This window comes from Propithecus coquereli, unplaced genomic scaffold (assembly GCF_000956105.1).
Source record: "Propithecus coquereli isolate 6110/MARCELLA unplaced genomic scaffold, Pcoq_1.0 Scaffold543, whole genome shotgun sequence".
Lineage (NCBI taxonomy): Eukaryota > Metazoa > Chordata > Mammalia > Primates > Indriidae > Propithecus > Propithecus coquereli.
Genome location: NW_012151319.1, coordinates 1,115,138 through 1,117,990, shown reverse-complemented (window position 1 = coordinate 1,117,990; position 2,853 = coordinate 1,115,138). Strand labels below are relative to the sequence as shown.

The 2,853-nt window shown below is 33.9% G+C and overlaps 1 protein-coding gene across 1 annotated transcript in view; it reads right to left on the bottom strand.

Moving 5' to 3' along the window:
- Positions 1-550: 550 nt before the first annotated feature.
- The window catches only part of TRAPPC11 (trafficking protein particle complex 11), a 36,235-nt gene continuing 33,932 nt past the window's right edge, over positions 551-2,853 (bottom strand). Inside the window, exons 20-23 of the mRNA XM_012657462.1 lie at positions 1,825-2,012; positions 1,550-1,698; positions 1,250-1,371; positions 551-688 (exon numbers count right to left, since the gene is read on the bottom strand). Coding sequence (XP_012512916.1) covers positions 551-688; positions 1,250-1,371; positions 1,550-1,698; positions 1,825-2,012 — 597 coding nt within the window. The remainder of the gene's footprint in view (positions 689-1,249; positions 1,372-1,549; positions 1,699-1,824; positions 2,013-2,853) is intronic.

Here is a 2,853-nt window from a genome sequence, read left to right as displayed (position 1 = left end):
AAAAAAAAAAAAAAAAAGAATATAAACATTATATGCAATATGGTTAAATCTATTTAAAAACACAGCCCCTCGAAAATCTCCACAAAAAGAAAAGAGACAGAATAAAAAATACATACAAGGGTTAGCAGCTGCCTTTGAGTTGTTGGACTATAACTGTAATAATTCCTATTTTCACTCTTATCATGTACACTTACCAAAAACAATTTTCACAAGAATCTTTTTTAATAATAGAAAAAAATGTTTTAAAAAGGGAGACCTCCTTTCCTCCAAAAACTTCTGCATCTAAGCCAACTTACAGATTTTGTCTGTATGATTAGTTTGAGATTTCAAACCTATTGATTCTCTATATGAAAAGCCATGTAAGCCAATTTTCTGTCTAACGTTTGAGCAATGAATGCTAGCCTAAACGTATCTCAATATAAAGAATAAAAAAAAACCCAACGGATGTTTAATTCAAATTTATAACAGGCTATAATACGCACACAAGCTGCATATTTTACAGGTAAACTAATAAAAACAGGGTAATACTCCATATATGATGCTTTGTGAGTTAGTTATAAAAAAATACCTTGTGACACTTGCAAACAATTTCTTTTTCTTCAACAGTTGTATTGATCAGGTAAGAAACATACACGAGAAACATTCTTGAACCCACTGTTCCACAGCGAACATATAACATTTTTTCCAGCTATAACAAAAAATTGTTATAATTTCATCAATATTATGGAGATTTCTTCCTGATATTAATATATATTTTAGGATAATGCACCCCACTTTCTAGAGTTTACTATTTTAACTGACTAAATTCTTTATCACTTTCATAGGATGTTGTAGTGTAGCTAATCAAAGCTTCCACTGTGGAAGAGTATCCTGATTATACTTCTGCCATAAAATAAGAGGGGGATCACTGCTAAAGCATCTTTTTTCATTATTGTTCTCAACTTCCCCAATATTTTTTGTACTTGGTTTGCAAACAGAAGTTAATTGAAGGATTATTGCACTAAGTTACAAACAACAGTTATTTTATTAGGCAACTAATTCTCCTTATGGTCATTTGTTCTAAAATCCCTTGTAGAAAAACTGCTTAAGACATTTTACACATTCAAATATGTAAAATGTTCATTAGTTAAATCACTTTTTTAATCCTAAGATATGCTATTAAAATGCTCTTAAACTATCTAACACTCACTGTATATTTAAAACTTCAAACTAACTGATTTCCTCTCTAATCCCAGTTGACCAAGTTCACCTGTTCCCCTGGTCGTAAGTCTCCGACAGGAATGTCAGTGAGTAAAGCCGGGTAGGACTCATCGCACAGTTCTGTTCCATGAAGAGTCACTTGAGTTTTCTGAGTTAAATTGGCATCCTGTCCTAAAAGTGTTAATATTGGTGTTTTAAAATAAAGAAGTCAAACATTATCCTAACAATCAATACTGTGTGAAGAGCACTATGTCATACCTTCTTTTAAACAAAGGCCCTATGGTTAACAACATTGATGCTTATTTTATGTTGGGTTAATACTGATCAAACTTAAAAAGCAAATGCTTACCTGGTTTTAAACCAGCAGTGAGCTTCACGTCTCTGATTTGGGTCTTTTCGTGGGATTGAACAGTCACAACCAAACAATACATTTCGTTAGTCAGGGCAGGAGGCTCATGTCGCAGATGTACAGAAATGTTTGGAACTCTGGAAATGATCCTTTGAAAAGAAATCTTAGCTAAGTTACTGATTTTTAAAAATAAATAAATAAATCACTTTAACAAAGTATTTAAAAGAAAAAAGAGGATGACCTTTAACATCATCTGCCACGCAAAGTACACTCACATTGTGCTTGCCTGAATGATGATGCTGTCCCAGTGAACCTCATTGTCGGGGAGCTTAGGTCGTCTTTTGAAGGATCGAGCTGCCTGTAAAGCTTCTTGGGAGGAAGCAGCATCTCCTCCTCCTCCCTGCCAATTTAAAACCACACATCTCCCCGTCTCATTGCCCAGGGCAAGATCCACTGAAGTAATCTAAAAGAAGAAGGTCTGTCAGAAATGTCATCTTATACTTGCTTGTCACCATCCCCTCTTAACAAAATCATGCTGTACTGTGGAGTTCATTTGGAGACCCACAGTGTAACAGAAAGCAGAACACCTGCTGTTAGAGTCTTATTCTGGCTCTGGGTTAACTGTGCTTCGGGTTTCGATTTCTCTACCTTTAAAACAGAGATAACTTGATTTTCTAGCTGAGAGACCGAGTGTACAGTACTGTTACGATTTCAGCACTTGCAGCATAGTACCTGATGTAACAGATGCCCATTTAGCGGTTGCTGAATGAAATAAATATTTTGATGACCATGAATACATTTATAACCTAATCTATAATTACACAAATATCTTTCCTGAAAATGTTTATAGTACTAGCAATGGAATGCTTTATTAACTGAATAAGTGTTCCTTCCAACTAAATTCATTGACAAAAGGACTCAAAATAGGTTTATTAAATATGATTTCTGTCTGATAGGCTTCCTCATGAAAAAAATAAAATATACAATTAGGGATTTAGTCAAAATCATATAGGATTTTTAAAAAATGAATAAGCAAAAAACTCTGGATACAGGTTAATAATAAAATCAACAAGTTCACAGAAATTATTACAGGAACTTTGGTAGTACAACCTTATGGACCATCTGTCTTAGCAATGGTCCCAAGACTAGATTAGCTAACCATTCCCATTCAAGTCATGGAAAACAAGCACTAAATGAGTGTTTACTCTATGCTAATCACAATTCTAAGCAACTAATGTAATGCTCATGAAATCCTAAGAAACAGGTACAATTATTATACTATCCCCATTTTATAGATGAATACA